The 23311-nt window shown below is 37.4% G+C and overlaps 1 protein-coding gene across 10 annotated transcripts in view; it reads right to left on the reverse strand.

The window, feature by feature from the left end:
* Positions 1 to 23311, reverse strand: part of CEP162 (centrosomal protein 162) — a 457088-nt gene that overhangs the window by 38307 nt on the left and 395470 nt on the right. For all 10 annotated transcript variants that reach the window (XM_050788104.1, XM_050788106.1, XM_050788107.1 and 7 more), the window contains 6 exons: positions 23011 to 23151; positions 20582 to 20694; positions 18614 to 18719; positions 12703 to 12829; positions 11330 to 11493; positions 10400 to 10504 (listed from right to left, as the gene is read on the reverse strand). In XM_050788104.1, the coding sequence (XP_050644061.1) occupies positions 10400 to 10504; positions 11330 to 11493; positions 12703 to 12829; positions 18614 to 18719; positions 20582 to 20694; positions 23011 to 23151 (756 nt within the window). The remainder of the gene's footprint in view (positions 1 to 10399; positions 10505 to 11329; positions 11494 to 12702; positions 12830 to 18613; positions 18720 to 20581; positions 20695 to 23010; positions 23152 to 23311) is intronic.

Raw genomic sequence — 23311 nt, forward strand, 5'->3', positions numbered from 1 at the left:
TCTTACACCAGTCATAAGGGTTATTAGAAAGTTAATAAACAGCAGATGTTAGTGAGGATGTGGAGAAAAGGGAACACTTGTATACTGTCGGTGGGAGTACAAATTAGTAAAATCATTATGGAAAACAGTATGGACATTTCTCGAGACCTAAAAAGAGAACCATTTCATCCAGCAATTCCACTACTAGGATTGAAAGGAAAATATATTGTATCAAAAAGACACACACACACACACAAACAAACACACACTATTCATCCATAGAAGAGAATAAAAGCATGTTTTAAAGCAACATGGATGGAACTGGAGGCCATTATCCCAAGTGAAATAACTCAGAAACAAAGTAAAACTCCACATGTTCTCACTTATAAGTGGGAGCTAAACAATGAGTACATATGTATATACAGACTGGAATAACAGACACTGGAGACTATAAAAGGTGGCAGGGTGGGAGGCAGTGAGGGCTAAAAAATTACCTACCAGGTACAGCGTTCATTATTTGGGTAGTGGTTACCCTAAAAGGCCAGACTTCACCACTATGCAATATATGCCTGTAAGAAATCTGCACTTCTACCCCCTAAATCTATAAAAATAAAACAGTAAAAATTTTGAAACATATATAAGGTCACAAATATATGTAAAATAAAGCAATTTAATGCATAAACTTAGATTATGCTACATTTGTCAAGATTTCAGAGATACTTATAGCATATCTCCAGATTGAATCAAATGTACAGAAGCACAAATTAATTTCAAATTTTACATCCCTAGATTATCTGATAAAAAATTTTAAAGTATATTGTCTAATTACCTATTGGTTTATTTACAGAAATTCTCTTACATTCATTAGAAATATATCTTCAGGGCTGGGTACGATGGCTCATGCCTGTAATCCCAGCACTTTGGGAGGCCAAGGCAGGTGGATCACTTGAGGTCAGGAGTTCCAGACCAGCCATGGCCAACAGGGTGACACCCTGTCTCTACTAAAAAAATACAAAAATTAGCCGGGCATGGTGGTACACACCTGTGGTCCCAGCTACTCAGGAGGCTGAAGTGGGAGAACTGCTTGAACCCGGGAGGCAGATGGTTGCAGTGAGCCAGGATCGTGCCACTGCACTCCAGCCTGAGTGAAGAGTGAGACACTATCTCAAAAAAAAAAAAAAAATATATATATATATATGTATGTCTTCAGACTTTCAATTAGTAATAACCAGTCCTCTTGTGCACAAAGCTCTCCCCTTCTCTTTTTTCCAGACTCCTTCATATGATAGTGCTTCTACACTGTACTGATTGAAAAATTACTTACATGCACATGAGTGTGTAAACTTTTTGCAATAAACATTCAGCTTTCTAAGCCCCTGACTCTGCCTAAAGCTCTACTCCACCCCAATCTCCTGGTCCAAGTAAAGTTTAATCTACTTTAAAATAATTTATTTTAATTGGAAAGCAAGGAGGACTAGATAACATTTAATGAAGTCTTCATAAAGGACTGGATACTTTTCATTTAATCTAAAAAATAATGACATATTATATAATGAAAGAAACACATTAGGGTCCACAGAAATGACAGCTTATTATATGTGCCTGTCTATATACATGCTTTTAAAACCTATTATGGTGAAGACATCTTTGCAAAACACACAAACACTGAATTCTTTGTTGAACTGTTTTCTAGCCTATGAGCACGCAACAAAATAGCACCTGAGAGGCAGTCTAGTGTCAGTTAAGAGCATATTTGGGTTAGACTGTGCCACCAGCTTTAGGACCCTGTGTCAACTAATCCCTCAATTTAAATTTCTCTTGCCTCCTGGGTAAGATGGGGATGGTAACAGTAGCAATTTCAAAGGGTTGATATAATTGAGGATCAAATGACTTTCATCTTGGTAAGCACTTAGAGTGTGCAGCATATAGTGAGAGCTTGGTAAGTGTTGGCTTTTATGATGATTTCATCTCCTAAGGTAAGATGGTTTGCTGGTGCTCAAAATCCTGTTCATATTAGGTATCTAAGGGGCATATGATTTGCAAAGTTAATATAAATATTTCCATTTGTGAAAACGCTTACACATTTATTGATATATCATAAATTGGGATATATCCATCTACGAATACTAGTAATTCCTTTCACCTGAAAAATTCAAAGCTTTGTTTCCTCTGATATTAGTTAATTGAGTTAGTTGTAGGTATATGAAAATTCATGTATACATACCAACACTACATATCTTAAAAGGAGAACTAGATTTTATAAATTTAACATTTTAAATTAATGTATTTATTTAAAAATTTAAACATTTTCAATCTGATTTTGATATCTTGAAATATATACTTTTTTTTGGGAAAAATGAGATTTTATTTGTATTTTCTTTAATTTTGCTTTTCAATATTATTCTTTGGTCAAAAATACCAGTTTGACCGGTATACAAAGTAAACTTTTTTTAACTCTCATTGAAAGTTAAACCATGAAATATTCCATTAAATAAAAAAAAGTACAAACACAATCTAAAATTTTCATTACAATATACATCTAATTAGCTCCATTTTGACTTATATTCTATTTAAAAATAGATAATTTATAATTAGTCTATTTAAGAATATTGTGAGGGGCACCCAAGATGGCCGAATAGGAACAGCTCCAGCCTCCAGCTCCCACAGTGAGCAACACAGAAGATGGGTGAATTCTGCATTTTCAACTGAGGCACCGGGTTCATCTCACTGGGGCATGTCAGACAGTCAGTGCTGGTCAGAGAGTGCAGCCCGACCAGCAAGAGCTGAAGTAGGGCGAGGCATCGTCTCACCTGGGAAGTGCAAGGGGTAAGCGAATTCCTTTTCCTAGCCAAAGGAAACTGAGACACACGACACCTGGAAAATCAGGTAACTCCCACCCTAATACGGCGCTTTACCAAGGGTCTTTGCAAATGGCACACCAGGAGATTATATCCTACACCTGGCCCAGAGGGTCCCACGCCCACGGAGCCTCCCTCAATGCTAGCACAGTAGTCTGAGATCTAACTGCAAGGCGGCAGCGAGGCTGGGGGAGGGGTGCCTGCCATTGCTGAGGCTTAAGTAGGTAAACAAAGCCATAGGGAAGCTCAAATTTGGTGAAGCCCACCGCAGCTCAAGGAGGCCTGCCTGCCTCTGTAGACTCCACCTCTGGGGACAGGGCATAGCTAAACAAAAAGCAGCAGAAACCTCTGCAGATGTAAATGTCCCTGTCTGACAGCTGGGAAGAGAGCAGTGGTTCTCCCAGCACGGAGGTTGACATCTGAGAATGGACAGACTGCCTGCTCAAGTGCGTCCCTGACCCAAGTAGCCTAACTGGGAGACATCCCCCACTAGGTGCAGACCGACACCACACATCACACGGCTGGCTATACCTCTGAGACAAAGCTTCCAGAGCAAGAATCAGACAGCAACACTCGCTGTTCAGCAATATTCTATGTTCTGCAGCCTCCACTGCTGATACCCAGGCAAACAGGGTCTGGAGTGGACCTCAAGCAAACTCCAAAAGACTGCAGTTGAGGGTCCTGACTGTTAGAAGGAAAACTAACAAACAGAAAGGACACCCACAACCCCATCAGTATGTCACCATCATCAAAGACAAAAGGCAGATAAAACCACAAAGATGGGGAAAAAGCAGTGCAGAAAAGCTGGAAATTCAAAAAATCAGAGCACATCTCCCTCTCCAAAGGAACGCAGCTCATTGCCAGCAATGGAACAAAGCTCGATGAGAATGACTTTGACGAGTTTAGAGAAGAAGGCTTCAGTCAATCAAAATTCTAAGAGCTAAAGGAGGACCTACGTACCCAGCACAAAGAAACTAAAAACCTTGAAAAAAGAATGGATGAATGGATAACTAGAATAATCAATGCAGAGAAGACCGTAAAAGAACTCATAGAGATGAAAACTATGACACGAGAACTATGTGACAAATGCACAAGCTTCAGTAACTGACTCCATCAACTGGAAGAAAGAGTATCAGTGATTGAAGATCAAATGAATGAAATGACGTGAGAAGAGAAGTATAGGGAAAAAAGAGTAAAAAGAAATGAACAAAGCCTCCAAGAAATAGGGGATTATGTGAAAAGACCACATCTACGTCTGATTGGTGTGCCTGAAAGTGACGGGGAAAACGGAACCAAGTTGGAAAACACTCTTCAGGATATCATCCAGGAGAACTTCCCCAACCTAGTAAGGCAGGCCGACATTCAAATTCAGGAAATACAGAGAACGCCACAAAGATACTCCTCAAGAAGAGCAACTCCAAGACACATAATTGTGAGATTCACCAAAGTTGAAATGAAGGAAAAAATGTTAAGGGCAGCCAGAGAGAAAGGTCGGGTTACCCTCAAATGGAAGCCCATCAGACTAACAGCAGATCTCTTGGCAGAAACTCTACAAGCCAGAAGAGACTGGGGGCCAATATTCAACATTCTTAAAGAAAAGAATTTTCAACCCAGAATTTCATATCTAGCCAAACTAAGTTTCATAAGTAAAGGAGAAATAAAATCCTTTACAGACAAGCAAATGCTTAGAGATTTTGTCACCACCAGGCCGGCCCTACAAGAGATCCTGAAGGAAGCACTAAACATGGAAAGGAACAACCGGTACCAGCCATTGCAAAAACATGCCAAATTGTAAAGACCATCGATCCTAGGAAGAAACTGCATCAACTAACGAGCAGAATAACCAGCTAGTATCATAATGACAGGATCAAGTTCACACATAACAATATTAACCTTAAATGTAAATGAACTAAATGCTCCAATTAAAAGACACAGACTGGCAAACTGGATAAAGAGTCAACACCCATCAGTCTGCTGTATTCAGGAGACCCATCTCACATGCAGAGACATACATAGGCTCAAAATAAAGGGATGGAGGAAGATCTACCAAGCAAATGGAGAACAAAAAAAAGCAGGGGTTGCAATACTAGTCTCTGATAAAACAGACTTTAAACCATCAAAGAACAAAAGGGACAAAGAAGGCCATTACATAATGGTAAAGGGATCAATTCAACAGGAAGACCTAACTATCCTAAATATATATGCACCCAATACAGGAACACCCGGATTCATAAAGCAAGTCCTTAGAGACTTACAAAGAGACTTAGACTCCCATACAATAATAATGGGAGACTTCAACACTCCACTGTCAACATTAGACAGATCAACGAGACAGAAAGTTAACAAGGATATCCAGGAATTGAACTCATCTCTGCAGCAAGCGGACCTAATAGACATCTATAGAACTCTCCACCCCAAATCAACAGAATATACATTCTTCTCAGCACCACATCACACTTATTCCAAAATTGACCACATAATTGGAAGTAAAGCACTCCTCAGCAAATGTACAAGAACAGAAATTATAACAAACTGTCTCTCAGACCACAGTGCAATCAAACTAGAACTCAGGACTAAGAAACTCAATCAAAACCGCTCAACTACATGGAAACTGAACAACCTGCTCCTGAATGACTACTGGGTACATAACGAAATGAAGGCAGAAATAAAGATGTTCTTTGAAACCAATGAGAACAAAGATACAACATACCAGAATCTCTGGGACACATTTAAAGCATCACACAGAGGGAAATTTAGAGCACTAAATGCCCACAAGAGAAAGCAGCAAAGATCTAAAATTGATACCCTAACATCACAATTAAAAGAACTAGAGAAGCAAGGGCAAACACATTCAAAAGCTAGCAGAAAGAAAGTAACTAAGATCAGAGCAGAACTGAAGGAGATAGAGACACAAAAAACCCTCCAAAAAAATCAATGAATCCAGGAGCTGGTTTTTTGAAAAGATCAACAAAATTGATAGACCGCTAGCAAGACTAATAAAGAAGAAACGAGAGAATAATCAAACAGATGCAATAAAAAATGATAAAGGGGATATCACCACTGACCCCACAGAAATACAAACTACCATCAGAGAATACTATAAACACCTCTACGCAAATAAACTAGAAAACCTAGAAGAAATGGATAATTTCCTGAACACTTACACTCTCCCAAGACTAAGCCAGGAAGAAGCTGAATCCCTGAATAGACCAATAGCAGGCTCTGAAATTGAGGCAATAATTAATAGCCTACCAACCAAAAAAAGTGCAGGACCAGACGGATTCACAGCCGCATTCTACCGGAGGTACAAGGAGAAGCTGGTGCCATTCCTTCTGAAACTATTCCAATCAACAGAAAAACAGGGAATCCTCCCTAACTCATTTTATGAGGCCAACATCATCCTGATACCAAAGCCTGGCAGAGACACAACAAAAAAAGAGAATTTTAGACCAATATCCCTGATGAACATCAATGCAAAAATCCTCAATAAAATACTGGCAAACCGAATCCAGCAGCACTTCAAAAAGCTTATCCACCATGATCAAGTGGGCTTCATCCCTGGGATGCAAGGCTGGTTCAACATACACAAATCAATAAACGTAATCCAGCATATAAACAGAACCAAAGACAAAAACCATATGATTATCTCCATATATGCAGAAAAGGCCTTTGACAAAATTCAACAGCCCTTCATGCTAAAAACTCTCAATAAATTCAGTATTGATGGAACGTATCTCAAAATAATAAGAGCTATTTATGACAAACCCACAGCCAATATCATACTGAATGGGCAAAAACTGGAAGCATTCCCTTTGAAAACTGCCACAAGACAGGGATGCCCTCTCTCACCACTCCTATTCAACATAGTGTTAGAAGTTCTGGGTAGGGTAATCAGGCAAGAGGAAGAAATAAAGGGTATTCAGTTAGGAAAAGAAGAAGTCAAATTGTCCCTGTTTGCAGATGACATGATTTTAAAATTAGAAAACTCCATCGTCTCAGTCCAAAATCTCCTTAAGCTGATAAGCAACTTCAGCAAAGTCCCAGGATAGAAAATCAATGTGCAAAAATCGCAAGCAATCTTATACACCAGTAACAGACAAACAGAGAGCCAAACCATGAATGAATTCCCATTCACAATAGCTTCAAAGAGAATAAAATACCTAGGAATCCAACTTACAAGGGATGTAAAGGACCTCTTCAAGAAGAACTACAAACCACTGCTCAGTGAAATAAAAGAGGACACAAACAAATGGAAGAACATACCATGCTCATGGATAGGAAGAATCAATATCATGAAAATGGCCATACTGCCCAAGGTAAGTTATAGATTCAATGCCATCCCCATTAAGCTACCAATGAGTTTCTTCACAGAATTGGAAAAAACTGCTTTAAAGTTCATATGGAACTAAAAAAGACCCCGCATTGCCAAGACAATCCTAAGCCAAAAGAACAAAGCTGGAGGCATCACGCTACCTGACTTCAAACTATACTACAAGACTACAGTAACCAAAACAGCATGGTACTGGTGCCAAAACAGAGATATAGACCAATGGAACAGAACAGAGTCCTCAGAAATAATACCACACATCTACAACCATCTGATCTTGGACAAACCTGGCAAAAACAAGAAAGGGGGAAAGGATTCCCTATTTAATAAATGGTGCTGGGAAAATTGGCTAGCCATAAGTAGAAAGCTGAAACTGGATCCTTTCCTTATTCCTTATACAAAAATTAATTCAAGATGGATTAGAGACTTAAATGTTAGACCTAAAACCATAAAAACTCTAGAAGAAAACCTAGGTAATAATATTCAGGACATAGGCATGGGCAAGGACTTCACGTGTAAAACATGAAAAGCAATGGCAACAAAAACCAAAATTGACAAATCTAATTAAATTAAAGAGTTTCTGCACAGCAAAAGAAACTACCGTCAGAGTGAATAGGCAACCTACAGAATGGGAGACAATTTCTCATCTGACAAACGGCTAATATCCAGAACTTACAAAGATCTCAAACAAATTTACAAGAAAAAAAACAAATAACCCCATCAAAAAGTGGGCAAAGGATATGAACAGACACTTCTCAAAAGCCAACAGACACATGAAAAAATGCTCATCATCACTCGCCATCAGAGAAATGCAAATCAAAACCACAATGAGATACCATCTCACACCAGTTAGAATGGCAATCATTAAAAAATCAGGAAACAATACGTGCTGGAGAGGATGTAGAGAAATAGGATCACTTTTACACTGTTGGTGGGACTGTCAACTAATTCAACCATTGTGGAAAACAGTGTGGCGATTCCTCAAGGATCTAGAACTAGAAATACCATTTGACCCAGCCATCCCATTACTGGGGATATACCCAAAGGATTATAAATCATGCTGCTATAAAGACACATGCACATGTATGTTTACTGCAGCACTATTCACAATAGCAAAGACTTGGAATCAACCCAAATGTTCATCAGTGACAGACTGGATTAAGAAAATGTGGCACATATACACCATAGAATACTATGCAGCCATAAAAAAGGATGAGTTCGTGTCCTTTGTAGGGACATGGATGCAGCTGGAAACCATCATTCTCAGCAAACTATCACAAGAACAGAAAACCAAACACCGCATGTTCTCACTCATAGGTGGGAACTGAACAATGAGAACACCTGGACACAGGAAGGGGACCATCACATGCTGGGGCCTACTGTGCGGAGGGGGTGGGAGGGATAGCATTAGGAGATATACCTAATGTAAATGATGAGGTAATGGGTGCAGCACACCAACATGGCACATGTATACATATGAAACAAACCTGCACGTTGTGCACATGTACCCTAGAACTTAAGGTATAATAATAATAATAAAAAAGAATATTGCTCCATAATTATTCTGACTATATTGTGATATACCTTGATTAAAAAATATGTATTAAGGTTTAAAATATCAGGATAGAAATGCTCATGGAAACTAAATAAACATGATCTGAAATGTACATGCAGCAATCCAACTACATAGAAAATTATTTTAGAAAAATGTAAGATGATGAACTAATGTTTAATAAAAGCATTAATAAAAAAGGGAGGTTACTTTTATAAAGCAGTGTATGTCTGACCAATATGGATCAATTCTACATAATTTCTCTTAAAATAAGTCATCTAATAAAGAAGTAGCTCCTTTGGTGTTTTTTCTCTCCCACTTCTGGATGGCTTCTTAGATTGGCTAATCTAAATCTTTAGCACTAAAGAAAATCCAAGCAATGCCAGACTATACTCACTTCAGAATATTTCTAGTTCTTTTTTTAAAATTAATTATTTATTTACTTTTTTTTCTTTTTTGAGATGGAGTCTCGCTCTATCACCCAGGCTGAGGTACAATGGTACAATCTTGGCTTATTGTAACTTATTTCTCCCAGGTTCAAGCAATTATCTTGCCTCAACCTCCCAAGTAGCTAGGATTTCAGGTGTGTGTCACCATGCCCAGCTAAAACTATGCCTGGCTAATTTTTCTATTTTTTAGTAGAGAGGGCGTTTCACCATGTTGGCCAGCCTGGTCTTGAACTCCTGGCTTCAAGCGATTCTCCCGCCTCGGCTTCCAAAGTGTTGGGATTATAGGCATGAGCCACTGCGCCTGGCCAGATATTTCTAGTTCTTCATACCACGTTTGGCTGATCCTTTCTTGACCCTGATCCAATCTACTCAGTCATACCTTTTAATATAAAAATAGGTCTGGTAAAAGTAATAAAGTTAATTCTTTGCTTAGTTTTCCTTCTTCTCATAAAACTGGGATAATATTCAGCCCAGTAATGACCTCACAGTTTTGGATTTATGATGGAATAATACCTATATGTTTAAGTACCATGACTTGACTACAGAATATTGCTCCCTTATGAACAAGGCTGGCAATTCATATTTTGTTTTAAAATATTTAGTTATGAATATAAATGCTATATTACAGTGTTTTAAAAACAGAAGGAAAAAATAATCCTACCTCCTAAAACAAATACTTAAATAAAAAAATCTTTATTTTAATAAGCTTCACTTTATGACTAAAGGTCTTCCACGCTGACCACAAAATGAGTATTTCTAAGTCTGAACAGTAAGAAAGGGCTCAAGATAATGGCCAGCTCTTTGGGAAGCTGAATATTTTGTTTATAGGCTGTTTTGTAACATTTCCCAAGCATTACCAGCATGTTCCCAACTCAGGGATCTCCCTCCTATACTCCTCTCTCAGCTGTCAATGGTCAGGAAGAGAAATCCTAACTCTATATCCAGAGTTTCAAAATTCTACTTCCTTCTTCCTAGATGTCTAACAGAGCTACGGTACCAAATTACCTTTTATGAGCAGGTCTATCATCTTACAAATGAGGCACATTAGTCTAAAAATTCTGTAATTATAAAGCTGTAGGTACATAAAATTATGTTATTACTTTTACTAATGTAAATACTTTAAAACAAAAATTTCCAGGTCGACTCCATCTCGTGGGAACTCCTGAAACAAAAGAGAAAACCAAAATGCACTATACATAAAACATGCTCATGAAAATTTACCCTGAACACATACTTGTCGCTCCAGATCCTGAATTTTTTTGGCATCTGCTGCTTTATCTTTTAAGCGTATCTTCTGCTGAATAGATGGATTCCCAGATTCAGCTTTCAGTTTCTCAATCTGTCAATAAATAAATAACATGCTAAGAAGCATATTTAAATGTAACAGAAAAGTTCCGGGGGTGGGGGGAAGCATAATATTAGGTACTCATTCATTTATCAATTCCTCGGCAAAATTTGGGGAATTAATGCCTCAAATTCCTTGAGCTCCTCCCAAGTTCCAGGCACTTCCTAGATCTGGCAGGAGATATGGATGGCAAACGAGAGAAACTAGGTCCCTGCTCCCAAGATGCTTATGCTCTAGTAGAGGGAGAGAGTTGATAAGCTAATAAATAAAGTAAATCAAAGGGAAAATGAAAAACCTTCAGAGTGGTAAAGGCTAAGAAGAAAATAAAACAGAGTGAAGGGATAGGAACAAAGAACCAGAAGTTGAGAGATTGGCAGCTACATTAGGAAAGGGAGTCAGGAAACATCTTTTCTAGAAAGTAGATATTTGAGCCAACAGGAACAAGGAGGAGGAGTGAGACACAGAAAGAACTCAGGCCAAAGTATTCCAGGCCAAGAAAACAAGTGGAATGAGTCCAGCATGTTCAAGAATCAGAGGACCTCTGATGTGGCTGGAGAAGAGTGACTCAGGGGAGTGTGGTATCCGATGACACTGAAGAGGCAGGCAGGGTTTGGACCCCATGGAGGCCTGACAGGTTGTGATAAGGAGCTTATATTTATTCTCAGTCTAATTTAAAATAGACTATATATCTAAAAGCAAACCAGCGATCTTAATTAATAGTTCAGAGTAATGATGCAATGACAAAAGGTTACATAGAACTGATATTACAGATAACATGATGCATCTAGAGAAGAAATACATTCTGAAATGATCCATTACGTCAAGTCTGAGTTTCTCAATTTCCTCATTTGCTTCTTTAAGCCGAAGTGCATCTTTATCCAGAAGTTCCTGATTTTCAGCATACCACTGTAATCTTTTTTGCAGACGACTGATTTCTTGTTTATGTGTTTCTTCTAAAATTTTTATTTCATATAATTTTTCACCTATAAGATAAAATAACTCAATAACCTGCTTGTTGTTCTCCAAAATATGGAAATAAACTAAATTAAAAGATTTTAAATGAAAACCAATGCCCATCTAATGACAGCATTATGAAAAAATAAGATGCATAAAACAACTAATGTATACAACATAGTATCTAGCTTAATCTATTAACCAAAAGAAATAAGAGACTGTTTATAATCCAAATCGTCAACCCTACAGCAAAGTGAAAATTTTTGATAAATTATTTTCCACTGACCTTTTTAAAATTATAAAAGTAAAGTTGTTTCCATGGGAAAATAAATGTTGGATTTAAGAAATACTAAAAATGAAGAATGTCTATAATTATACTAAAAAGTAACAGGACAAACATTCAGGAGTGCTTATTACCATTTATTATGTTATTTACTACAATAAACTTTTACAATGGATAATACCATTACTGTTATTACTCTATATTTTACAGATAAGGGAAGCAAATGTCATTTTCTTACAAACAGGTCAGAATGGATTTCTCTGCACATATCTAACACTGAAGTTCGTAATACTGCAGAGGAAAGATCCTATCTTTTGCAAACAAGGGCTCCTCTGATCTAAGTTTCTATCCCTGTGTTCTGCCACTCTAAGTTATGGAATATACTTGTGCAGCCTCTTTCCATCCCTTCACTTTCAAATTTTACTACCTGTCAAGGCCCAGCTCAAATGCCACTCTGCCCCAGAACCCTCATTTGGCATCCCAATTCCTATCATGTTTGTTTGTAACTTTTTCTTATATTATGCGTATTCTTATCTTACTCCCCTTGGTTTTCGTAACGTAGTAGGCACCATGCCACAATCATCTATGTGTTCTTTATAAAACCCAGTGCGCTATTATTTATTCACTTGGCAAATACTTAACAGCCTACAAAGTTCCAGACCCAGGGAAAAGAAGACAGGCCTTGCTCTCAGGAAGGTCACAGTCTAGCTAGGATGACAGATTTGTGAACAACCAAACATACATGCCATGAATCCAAAACAATTCTTGATTTTCTCTTGTCTTGCAATTATGCCTACTAAACCCAATCAAATTCACACATCTTTTAATAATGAATTTTAAAAAATGTTTCTAAAATTACAATATACTTTAAGGAGTAGCATTTTGATTATACCATTCAATCAACATTAGAACAGTTATGATTATAAAGGTACACAGTTTCAGCTCAGTGTTTTACCTGTGACATAAGCAATCTGATCTTTGGCTTGGTCCCTCTCTTTCTTCATTTTTTCCAAGTCTACTTCAAGAGCTTGTTTGTCTTGTTTCAGTCTTTTGATGTCTTCCAATAAACTGTCTTTTTCTTTCTTGATATTCAAAGAAATATAAAAGCAAGTATTTTACAACCACAATAAATTGTGGTATAGTCTTTCACACAATCCATCATGAACATTGTTGCAAAATATTTTCTCTAAATTTTAGCTCTGATGTTGTTACCACCTGCCCTACCCCAGAATTTTTAATGGCGTGCAATAGCCTATTAAAATCAGTTCTAATCATCTCAACACAGCATTAAAGACCTTTCAATCTACTGTTCTAACTTCTTCCATATACTAACCATATTGATGACCCACTAATTCTCTTGCTTGGATTACTGTAATAAGCTCTTAATTAGTATGCCTCTTCTACCTCTGACCCCTACAGTCTATTCTCACAGCAACCACACGAATTGTTGAACAGTCAGTTAATGTCATTCTCCATCAAAAACTCTCTGTTGGCCAGGCGCGGTGGTTCAACACCTGTAATCCCAGCACTTTGGGAGGCCAAAGTGGGCGGATCACTTGAGGTCAGGAGTTCGAGACCAGTCTGGCCAACATGGTGAGACCACGTCTCTACTAAAAATACAAAATTAGCCAGGCATGGTGGTGCCCGCCACTATGACAAATGGGATCTAATTAACCTAAAGAGCTTTTGCTTAGCAAAAGAAACTATCATCAGAGGGAATAGGCAACCTACAGAATGGGAGAAAATTTTTGCAATGTATCCATCTGACAAAGGACTAATATCCAGAATCTACAAGGAACTTAAACTAATTTACAAGAAAAAAAAAAAAAACCCAAAAAACATCAAAGGGTGGGTGAAGGATATAGACAGACTCTTCTCAAAAGACATTAATGCGGCCAACAAACATGAAAAAAAGCTCATCATCACTGGTCATTAGAGAAATGCAAATCAAAACCACAATGATATACCATCTCAAGCCATTAGAATGATGATCATTAAAAAGTCAGGAAACAACAGATGCTGGCAAGGATGTGGAGAAACAGGAATGCTTTCACACTGTTAGTGGGAGTGTAAATTAGTTTGACCATTGTAGAAGACAGTGTGGCGATTCCTCAAGGATCTAGAACTAGAAATACCATTTGACTCAGCAATTCCATTACTAGGTATATACCCAAAGGATTATAAATCATTCTACTATAAAGACATGCACACATATGTTAACTGCAGCACTATTTACAATAGCAAAGACTTGGAACCAACCCAAATGCCCAATAATGATAGACTGGATAAAGAAAATGTGGCACATATATACCATGGAATACTATGCAGCCATAAAAAAGAATGAGTTCATGTCCTTTGCAGGGACATGGATGAAGCTGAAAACCATAATTCTCAGCAAACTAAGACAGGAAGAGAAAACCAAACACCGCATATTCTCACTCATAAGTGGGAGTTGAACAATGACAACACCTGGACACAGGGAGGGGAACATCATACAAGGGTGCCTGTTGGGGGATGGGGGGCAAGGGGAGGAGAGAATTAGGACAAATACCTAATGCAAGTAGGGCTTAAAACCTAGATAGGTTGATAGGTGCAGCGAACCACCATGGCACATGTATTCCTATGTAACAAACCTGCACATTCAGCACATGTATCCCAGAACTTAAAGTAAAATAAAAACAAACAAAACCAGAAAACTCTCTGCTGGCCCCTTGCAGGGTTAACCCAAAGTCCTTACCATGACCTTTAGTGTCATATAACCCAGCTTTACCCATGACTGATCACCTCTTCTATACATCCCCGCCCATTCCATTCTAGCCAGAGACCTCCTTGCTGTTTTTTGAACACTCCTACCTCAAAGGGTCTGCAGTGTCTCTTCTGCTTGTAGTGGTTTGGGACCCAGATAGCCAGGTAGTTTCCTCCTTCACTCCATCAGGATTTCTGCTCACATGAAGCCTCAGAAGGCCTTCCTGTCCACCCTATCTAAAATAGCAAGCCCCATCCTGGCCCCCAGGCACACAGTTTCATTTTTTTCTCACAGCACTCATCACCACCTGACATATAAAACGTAGGATTTTATTTTGCCAAACATTGTATCATAAATGCATAAAAAATGCTTGGGACATCAAAAAATAAAAATGAAATTCTCAATATGGACTACATTCCATACCACTCTCAGTAGTTCAAAGTGTTGTGCCCCATTCCTCTGCTTGACAAAAATCACACTTATCTTTCAAACCTCACTTCAAATTAAGCTAAGCTATTCCTGATAGTACCCTCTTCTGCCTCCCACAACTTCAGTTGTACCTCTAGCATGGCATTTATTACTGTTTCCTATGACACTGATTCATTTATATGTAACCTCTTCTCTTTATTAGGCTGAAGGCTCTATGGGGACCAAGCTGATTTAGTACTACTTGTTTACTTTATGGTACTAAGTGCATGGCATGTATTAGATAAATGTAGACTAAACTGAACTTACGAAACTACTGGACTCAACAGCAGTCAACTCGGTATTTAAGTTTCAAAATGACAAGTTCTTACAAACTCTGGTTTACACTATCTTACAATTTAAAAATCAGTCTTAGAAAGAAAATAAGAGCATTTGTAAAGCATTGTATAATCTTAGTTCCTAGTTGCATCGCAGATTTAACTGCATCGTTTGTTTAATCTTCTGTAGATGTCCTTTCAGGAGAGCCCTGAAACTAAAATTAATCTAAAAGCTGCTGAATGCTTTTTCTGCAAAAACCTGTTGCTTAATTAGTTCAATCAATTTAGAAATGTTCTCTATCAATGTCTACTTTATGGAATTACAGTATTTTACAATTCAAAGAACTATAAACATCTGAAGTTTAATCATGCTCAATCAATGGATGTCCACTCCAGGCTTGCATATTTCAGGGAGAGAAAATGCCCACCTTCAAGAAAGTGAGTATGCCCCATGTTAAATCTGTGGGCCAGAGGCTTTTGGCTGACAAGTACTTTTCCTCTCTCATAATTTACCATGCAGACACTGAGAGAGGCCTCTGCCACTCCTGTCTTTATCCACTTATGCTTCAAAGGCCTCTAGCTCCTGGTAAGGAACAAACTCAGGGCTTTTGCATTTGCTCCTCCCTCTGGTTTGAAGTCTGAATCTGCCTGGTTGGCAGTTCCTCCTCTTCAGCTCTCAACTCAAACATCTCTTTCTCAGAGAGAGCTTTCCTGTCCACACTATTAAATGCCGCCTTACCTCTAACTCATCACCCATTATTCTCTATTTTCATTTTCTTCAAAGCACTTCTATCTGTAATTATTTATTTGTGTATCTGCTGTCTGTCTTCTTCACTAGAACATATGTTCCTGATGAGCAAGATCTGTGTCTGTCTTATTTACCTACTATATTCTTAATGCTTGGATGAATGCCTGGTGCATGGCAGGCGTTCAATAAAGGCTGTCTGAATAAATGAGTTGTAGTCAGCCCCATTCTCTTCCCAATCCTGGAATACTAAAAGGAAAGGGCTCAGGAACTTACCTTTTATTACATTTCCACCTATACTTTATAACCAACTGACATTTTAAGAATATACTAATTGGCACTAATTTTTAAGGTATAAAGTAGACTATACACAAATATACTTGACAAGATTATTTTGTAGATTTATCCCAGTATAAATAATTTTTACTCTAAAACTATTTAAGAATACTAACGTAAATCAAAATAAACGTATGTTTACATTCTATCTTATAGTATGTGCACAAAAAAATTCCCAAATAATTTTTACTGTTATTTTAAACTAAACTAACACCTTTTTTTTTTTTTTCCTGATTTCTTTTAGGCTTCCCCTGACTTTGGTAGCTTTACCATGATGGGACTAAATGTGGATTTTTACTCATTTATGTTGAGTGGGACTTATTGTGCTTCCTAAATTTGAGACTTCACCTTTTACCACTTCTAGAGAATCCTCAGCCATTACCTATTAAAACATTTACATGTGCATTAGGGCATCTCATATTTCTTAATATTTCTGATATTTTACATTTCTCTATTTTTCTGTTTCACTCTAAGTTCCCTTAAATTGGTCTTTCAGTTTAATGCTTTTCTTAGTTGTTTATGATCATCTATTTAATTCTACTTTCTTAATTTCTGGCATATTTCATTCCCACAGCTCTGTTTAATGTTCGTTTGAATTTGCCTGACCTGTTTTGTTCTTTTGTCATACTTTCTCAATTATTTTGTATATTTAAGCACTTTAAGTCTATTTATTTTATTGCCTCTATTCAATCATTCTATTGGGGTTCTGATCTTGCTGTAAAGCATCTCATGCCTGCAGATGGTGGGCTGTTTCTCTAGGTTTTGTAATTTTGCATTGTGAGCACATCATCAGTTGGATTTTATCTGTGGGAATATTGTGTGGACTGGGTTAAAGAGTGTATACCTCTAAGAATTGTTTTGCATTTGTTTCTTCTAAATCTACTAGAGGTTATCACTGACTTAGAACTACTGTTTATGTTTTTTTTTTAGTTTAAGCATTGCAAGGTAGTGTCAATTCAAATACTAAACACAAATGGGCAGAAGAGATACCATTTATATTGAACAACCATTAAAGTATGTGCAGAGGAGACTTTTTACCTCTCCCTACCCAGAGACCAAATTAAGACAGAAAAGCTTCCTTGACATCTCAGTTTCTTTTTTCCTAATCCACTATTTTAGTGAAAGATGTGGTCCTTTAAGGGTATCCCATCTACAATTTGCTGTTAAAGCTCAGGCTTCTTGGTTACTAAACTTACTGCCATCTTTTTATCCCTCCTTACTTTTGGCTTCTAATGATTTCCCTTACTTTCTTGAGAGCATGGTTAATCATTTACAAGATATGTATTATATTTTTTTCCAGTATATTTTGGTGTTGTTAGTGGGAGTTTTCAAATTTTCTGTCATTAAAATATGTTCAAAACAGGACTTTTAAAAGGTAAAAACAACAGCCTTTGGAACTAATGCTAACGCTATGCTTGAAACCTTACTTTGTTCCCCTAAGCCTTCATAAAATATGGTAACATTAATTGCTGTTTTAGCTTGCTATTTTTGAGGCCCACTGAAATGGGCTTTTTAGTTTAGTGCTATGATTCTCAAAGGGAGCGGTGCGAAGAAGTAACTGTCCTCCACAGGCCATGTTTGGAAATGTGGCAGAGTGGTTTTAATTGTTACAATGACTGGTGGGTGCTATAAGCACATAGTTCTTAGGGACAGGGATGATAAAAATCATGCAGTGCATGAATTACTTCTGCTTAAAATAGAGTTCTGCCCTGCCTTAAATTCCCAAACTCTTCCTATTGATAAATACTGCTTTAGAAAACTCTAGGCCATATTTTTAATAGTACAATTTAATAAACATAAAAAAGTTATGGAACAGCATTGCATTTCAACTTTATGTTAGGTATGCGGGATATAAATACTTGTAAGATACAGTCTCTGCTCTCTAGAAGTGCACAGTCTACTTCGGAAGACAGGCAGCAAGCTACTAACTTTTAAAGGTAAACAATTATCTCCAAATTACACTATTTAGGCTGCACACTTTCAAATAAGGAATTGGTTTGAAATAAGGTATACATGTCCTAAATAAAATCATGCCTCTGATAATGGCTCCATGATAAACAGGCCTGATGAGATGTGACAAATGCCTGATGAGAGGCTGAATCATAAAGACAATGACATCTAAAACCAGTATTATAGTGTTTCCTCTATACTAAGGTCACGCATATACTATACGCTAATTTAAGATATTTCTCCCTAAGTTTTAAATGGTATGAAATTTACAGATTTTTTCATACATATGGGGATTGTTACAGAAACCTTTATTATCCCTAATAGTCAAAATCCTTATGCAACTTACCTGTGCCATCCGTAGTTCTGCTAACAGATCTGTAAAATTCTGGTTTCTTGTGGGCTCTGAATCTTCAACTACTTGAGACAGAAAACGACTTTTGTGCATCTGTTCTCTGATTTATTTTGAAAATAAAAAGTTGTTTTTCTTTCTTACCAGGTGCTCCTTTCAGTAGAAAATATTCAATTCTTAAAAATTAAAAACTAACATACATTGAAGCTATATGCATAAATGAAGGTAAAATTTTCATTTAATCTAAAGATTAAAATACTACCACACTAAAAGAGAAATATACTTTAAGGGAAATGCTTATATTTATTCTAAAAGAACTGAAACCTAAGATTATTGGTTTATTTATAATATAAAAATATTAATTCCCAATTCTCACAGGAAAAAAATTAATGGTCCACAAAGATGTGCTGCATTTTTCTGTGGGGTTGTTAATGCACTCACTCCTTGGCATATTGTTCTAGAATCTTTTCTGAGAGTCGCCAGTCTCATACATGGAAACAAACAAAACAAAACACATCCTAATATGTGGACCTTAAATTCAATTTTCCTGTTATTCCAGAGATATTATAGAAGGAGTTTTGGATTCCACATAAGATCATCTAACCCTAATGTACTAAAGAAACCATTTATTTCATTCTGAAAGTTAATTTAGAGCTTCAGTTTTGGATCCTGGGATAGATCTTCTTTTAGAAGCCAAGTAGTACAAGATAAGATATTTTAAAATAACTTTACTGAAACATCTGGGAAAAAAAGCTTAAGTAAATGCATTCATGCATTACCACTGTGCAGATTATCACACATGGCCTGGGGTTACACTTACCAACTTACCAGGAGAAAGTGGCAATAAATATATATATTTTGTCTGCTACCAAGTGTGCCTTTTTCTATTTTGCGTGAAAGATCAGTATGAGCTATTATTAGCAGCCCTGCCTCTTAGGCCCTAGTTTATATAACCAAAAAAGGGGGAGAAGTATATAAATAAATTTGGTAAACATTCATGATATTCATGGGTCAAAGAAACTTTTGATAACAGTCCTTTCTGAGTGATTAGGTGTTTATATAAAAGGACACACAAATAGTGGTCATTTTCTAAAAGAAGAGAGTATCCTAGCTTGTCCATGTTCATGGGCTTGGCTTTTTCACTTAATATGTTAAAATTGGAAGCAGTAACGTCCAAAAGACCTTACAGTCTGAAATATGATTCCTAAGTAGGTGCTGGTGCCCCATTACCCTGCCATGATAAATGCTGGCTGAAAACAACTTGCAGGTGCTCCTTTAAACAGCAGCCCCTGCCCCCTGACATAAAGGGCAGCCCCCACTCCTTTCCACAGTACACTCCAGCCAGTGACTAAGGCTGCCCCCTTGCCTCAAGCAGGGACCAACTCAGGTACAATCTATTCTCCACAGCTTCTTGGTGGGAGGAGAATGAAGCCAGTCTCCAGCTGAGACCACTATTTGCCCTCCCCCTCCTCACTGTTCCGCTTCCCTTGCTCCTTTCTCCTGAGAGTTATCCTTCAGTATATCATCTCCACAAGGACCTGCACCATCTCAGGCTCTGCTTCTATGGAACCTGACCCAAGAAGATCATAAGTGATACTGGATGACCTTTCTTTTTTAGTATTATTAATCACATGGTTCCTCGGGAAACGGTTATCTCATTCTTAATGACTGATCAAGAGGAATACTGTATATTCAATTTCCTGAAACTGATGTTTGAATCATTTATGAACATAAATTCATATGAATTCAAATATGAATATGCTGAAAATACTATCAAGTATGTGCTAGCCATCTAACACCAAAAGAAAAATCCACTGAGTATTAAACATATAAACTGGAAACGAGAATACAAATAAAAATAAAAATTTACCATCTAAGTAAAAATAAATGTATTATTAACATAATAAGAAAATGCTTAGAAATAGTTTAAGTATATTTGATTTTAAGAAGTTCAAAAGGACTTACTTTAAGGAAGCTACTTCACTGAATAAACTCTGGTTTTCCTTAAACATTCGCTCCTCATTTTTCTTGTTTTGTTCTTGGAGATCTTTTACTTGATTATATAATCGTTCATTTTCCTTTTTAAAAACAGAATATTGCATTTTAGTTAAAAGTCATTAGTACTTATATAACATAATATACGTGCTCATAATAGATTAATCCTTTAAACGGTCTTTTAAGTTGCTTTAGTTTTTGCATAGTAAAATCTTTTTTAAACTTTTTATATTATAACAGAATAAATTTGCTGTCTAAAAACAGTTCTTTCCATAATGTTTAAAACGCCTCATTGAAAAACTAATTTGCCAAAATTCCCACAGCTAAAGGGCCTAAGGTCAGTTGAATGCACTGCATTTCACAGGAGTTAAGTGGGAGAGTGGCTGAAGGAATCACCACATCCTGACTATGTGGACCCAGGTGGAAAGACCCAGTGAGACCCTTTATGTTCTTTTCTGTTTCTGACCCCAGAGACAGAGAGAAAAAAAAAAATCGAATCACTGCTGGACGAAGATTCTGGAAGTCTGGCTGCCAGTGGTGAGATAATCAGATGTATCTATGGGTGTTCATGCTTGTATCTGATATTGACCATAAACAGGGAGTTAAAGACCAGTGTTTCAGAAAGTTGTCAGGACAAGGCAGAGCAGAGGACAGATCCAGTTCACCAAAAGGCTTGAGCTAAAGAGCTGAAGAGTGACTCAACCAGTTGAGATCAGAGGGAGAAGAAAATGTACCAATCTGCACTTTGATGCCCTCCCTGGCTTATTAACCTGTTTAAAATTAAAAATCAGATGCAAACCAAGGGCTTTTGAGTATCTAATGCAAACTGTAGACTGTTATACCATGTCTGGAATAGTGCTGGGCAGACAGTCTGTGCTTAAATACATGCAGAATTAATGAACATCCCCCTCTACTATTTAGACACATAAATTTTGTGTTGTCTCTGTTGGATGGGTTAGTTGGCATACTTATGGGTCTGTTAAATTTTCTTAAAAACCTCTGTTTTTTAATGGCAAGATCAAACTGGCAGAAGAATTTGAATGGTTCCCAGTAACCAAGGGCAGTGTGTCCTGCCAATTCATTCCAATTCGGCTACAGCAAACATTGTAATCACTGATGTGGCAATGCTTTCGATGATGTCCCTGGGTGATAATGCATGTTACTAAGGCTCAAGGTTCAAGTTACAGTTGTCAAAAGAGAAGAATGTAATGAGCGACAAGAAAGGGGAGCAGTAAGAAAAAAGGGAGTGAGAGGCAGGGAACAAAGATGCTGAAGAAAGATGCTAAACCTGTCCTGGTTGACTGTTAGGCTAGCAACACCAAGATGTCATCACACATTGCAAACATCTGCCTCTGTAGGACCCACAGATCTTCTTACATTAAATTCAAAATTTTTCACCCTCAGGACATTATCAATTAATTCCAGATTCATATTTCTGAAAATAATAGCAAAATCAGCCAATATTGTCTACTGAAGAGCATTACAGGAAACTAAGAAAACATAGGGCAGTTTTTAAGAAACTGGCTATTAAAAATACTAACAGGTAACTTTCATTGATTGATTGCTGTGTGCCACACTAAGAGTGTACAGATGCTCCTCAACTTGCTTGCCCCACAAATGGCTATATCCCAATAAGCCCAAAAGTAAGTAAAAAATGTCCTAAGTTGAAAATATACTTAATACCCTGATAAACCCACTGTAAAGTCAAAAAATAGTAAAACTTATGATGAGGTTACATCCTGATAAGCCCATCATAAAAGTTAAAACTTTGTTAAGTCAAACCACTGGAAGTTGGGGATCCTATATATTATCATCTCCACTTCACAGATGAAGAAACTAAATTAGAAAGATTAAGTGATGCCCAAGGCACACAGCAGGTGGTAGAGCTAAGACTCAAAACCAGTATTTTCCAATCCAGAACCCACGCTCTTAGCATTTAATTCTCCTCATGGGAAATACATAGACTAGTCAAATTATTACCTCCTATTTGCCAGAATTCCCATTATCTGTTAAATAAGCACAGAAATATTTCAATATGCCTTTTTTTTTTTGAGATGGAGTCTCACTCTGTTGCCTAGGCTGGAGTACAGTGACGTGATCTCGGCTCACTGCAACCTCTGCCTCCTAGGTTTAAGTGATTCTCCTGCCTTGACCTCCCAAGTAGCTGGGATGACAGGTGTGCACCACCATGCCTAACTGATTTTTTTAAAATTTTTAGTTGAGATGGGGTTTCACCATGTTGGCCAGGCTGGTAAACTCCTGACCTCAGGTGATCTGCCCGCCTCATCCTCCCAAAGTGCTGGGATTACAGGCATAAGCCACTGTGCATGACCTGCCTTATTTTAATAACTAAAAGATGAAGAAGAGTAAATTTGCCATATGCTAAAGGATGGCCATACCTGTTGATATCCTTGAAGAAGTGTCTCTTGTTCTTGTATTTCCTTTTGGATTTGCTTCAATTTTTCTCCAGTGACAGGATCAGCTGCTTCTCCAAAATGTAACCACCTTGTTTTTTTGTTTGTTTCTTCAAAGCTGCTTAACTTTGAGAAATTGCAGCAATTGTTTTATTTGGGGAAGGAAATGATAAGGTGAGAAGTGAGAAAGAATAATAGAAAACTCCTATTTAGATTGAAAACTGTTTTATAATATTGAACACACTGGAATGTGACATAACTACAGTTAAATCAGCAAAGTGCTGTT

This window comes from Macaca thibetana, chromosome 4, assembly GCF_024542745.1.
Source record: "Macaca thibetana thibetana isolate TM-01 chromosome 4, ASM2454274v1, whole genome shotgun sequence".
In the NCBI taxonomy this organism is placed as follows: Eukaryota; Metazoa; Chordata; class Mammalia; order Primates; family Cercopithecidae; genus Macaca; species Macaca thibetana.